General features: G+C 42.0%; 1 protein-coding gene across 1 annotated transcript in view; it reads left to right on the top strand.

Moving 5' to 3' along the window:
• Positions 1 to 1,958, top strand: part of NUP210L (nucleoporin 210 like) — a 114,236-nt gene that overhangs the window by 16,380 nt on the left and 95,898 nt on the right. The window contains exons 6-7 of the mRNA XM_045298346.1: positions 502 to 634; positions 1,649 to 1,807. Coding sequence (XP_045154281.1) covers positions 502 to 634; positions 1,649 to 1,807 — 292 coding nt within the window. The remainder of the gene's footprint in view (positions 1 to 501; positions 635 to 1,648; positions 1,808 to 1,958) is intronic.

The raw sequence follows: 1,958 nt of genomic DNA, 5'->3' as shown, positions 1-1,958 counted from the left end.
GTGTCAAACACATTTGTACATCTGTTGCCATCATCCTTCTCAAAACATTTGCTTTCTACTTGCAGCTCCTCTTTTTTCCCCTCCCTCCCCAACCTTCCTACCCTCACGAACACTTGATAATTTATATATTTTCAAAATTTACACCATTCACTGTCTACAGTCCAGCTTCCTTAGGACTTCGTGGCGGTGTTCCCCTTGCTGGTCTGCTGCACTCCCCACTTCATTTGCCCCCATGTGGGCGGGTCAGACAGGCTGCACTCTGAACTGTGTCTTTGATACTGTCCTCTAGGGAGGCGACTCAAGTCTAGAGTCTTTTCCTCAAGGCATGGCATGCGTGATCATTTCTTAAGGGTAACTGAAATGATGACTTATGGTTGTAAAAGTATTTTAAAAATCTTTCTAAAGTATTTTAAAAGAAGTATACTTTTTACCAGCAAGATGACCTTAAAGATTAGGGCTATGGAAATATTTCTCGTTTTTTCCTTCCCCCCTTTATTTTAGAAAGTGACAGCAGCGTTGATCCGTCTACTTGTTTTGGAGAATATATTTCTTATACCGTCTCATGATGTCTATCTCTTAGTAGGAGCATATATTAAATACCGAGTTGCAAAGATGGTTCAGGGAAGAATGACAGGTAACGTATTTTATCTTTTTCCAGGCCTCGCATGTTCCAAGGAAATAAAACTGTGTAAATAAAACCCAGTCACATGTCTTTAGAATAAGGCCAGTTATATTTGTAATGATAATTTTCCAAGTTCTTTTTGCTGAGAAGAACAAGAGAAGCAGCGTCACATCATGTACACAAGATAGTTTTTTGTGTTCTTGGCTTTTTGTGATAAGATATTCCTAATTTGTTATACTTGAACTAATGCTAACAGAACCCCTGTAACTGGAGCAGGAAAATGACATAGTTAGGTCACCAGGCTTCGGTTCTTTGGGGCATCTGAATTCCCTACTAAAATAGCCAAAAAGTTTCCATATTTTGTGGGGCAAGTAGAGGTACTACTTATTGTGAGGAAAGGACTTGAATGATCATTTTTAAAACTTTGCAAATGTTGATTCTTAAGCTATCCAATCTGTTAACTGAAAACTTAAAGTTCTGATTGATCCCAGTGTGTTTATAAAGTGCATCAGCCGCACTTACGTGAGTTCTTTCTTGACATACCTCATGGCAGTTTTCCCAGGTAGTCTCAGATTAGTAAGTTTTCAGGAATGCAAGTGTATATCAGCAATTACCTCATCTAGCATGCCCCATGCGTTGTCTACTGGTGGAAAGTCGTCATAGCCCAGAACCAAACCCATTGCTCTCAGGTCTAGTTCCGATGCCCAGAACCCCTGTGGGACAGAGAAGACCTGCCCCATGAGGTCTCCGAGGCTGTCTCTCATGACCAGAACAGGTTGCCTCATCTTTCACCCTCTGAGCGGCTGGCGGGCTCAAACCACTGACCTTTCAGTTAGCAGCCAAATGCTTAACCATTGTTCCACCAGGGATCCCAGGAATGTTTCACAGTACCCAGAAATTAGAACCTGATTATACTGTTATTTTAGGATGCTTTCCTGATTTTTCTCGTATAATCTAACTGCACATCAATATCTGTTTGTTTGAGTGGCTATGTCCTTACATTTATGTATCGTTCATGTCTTACAGAGGTGGAATTTCCCCTGGAACATTATACGTTGGAAATGCAAGATCATAGAGTTGCCTGTAACCGATCTCTTTCTGAGAAAGTGGCTTTACTGGATGAGAAAACAGCCCTGGTGACGGCAGTCCAACTGGGCCAAACGAATCTTGTCTTTGTCCATAAAAGTATCCTTTTGGTAATGTGTTAGCTGCCAATCTTTGCTTCTCCAGCACAGAAGGCAGGAGAGGATATGAGACAATGAGCCTGTGAGAGCCCAGACGTGCCGAGCCTGCCTCTTGTTTACAGCGCTCCCACGTTTTCCGTCTTTGGCATGGT

The sequence above is a fragment of the Echinops telfairi genome, unplaced genomic scaffold (genome assembly GCF_000313985.2).
Source record: "Echinops telfairi isolate 266 unplaced genomic scaffold, ASM31398v2 ScPeMD7_7425;HRSCAF=8463, whole genome shotgun sequence".
NCBI classification, from domain to species: domain Eukaryota; kingdom Metazoa; phylum Chordata; class Mammalia; order Afrosoricida; family Tenrecidae; genus Echinops; species Echinops telfairi.
The sequence above is the reverse complement of the archived record's forward strand: the minus strand, read 5'-3'. Positions and strand labels throughout refer to the sequence as shown.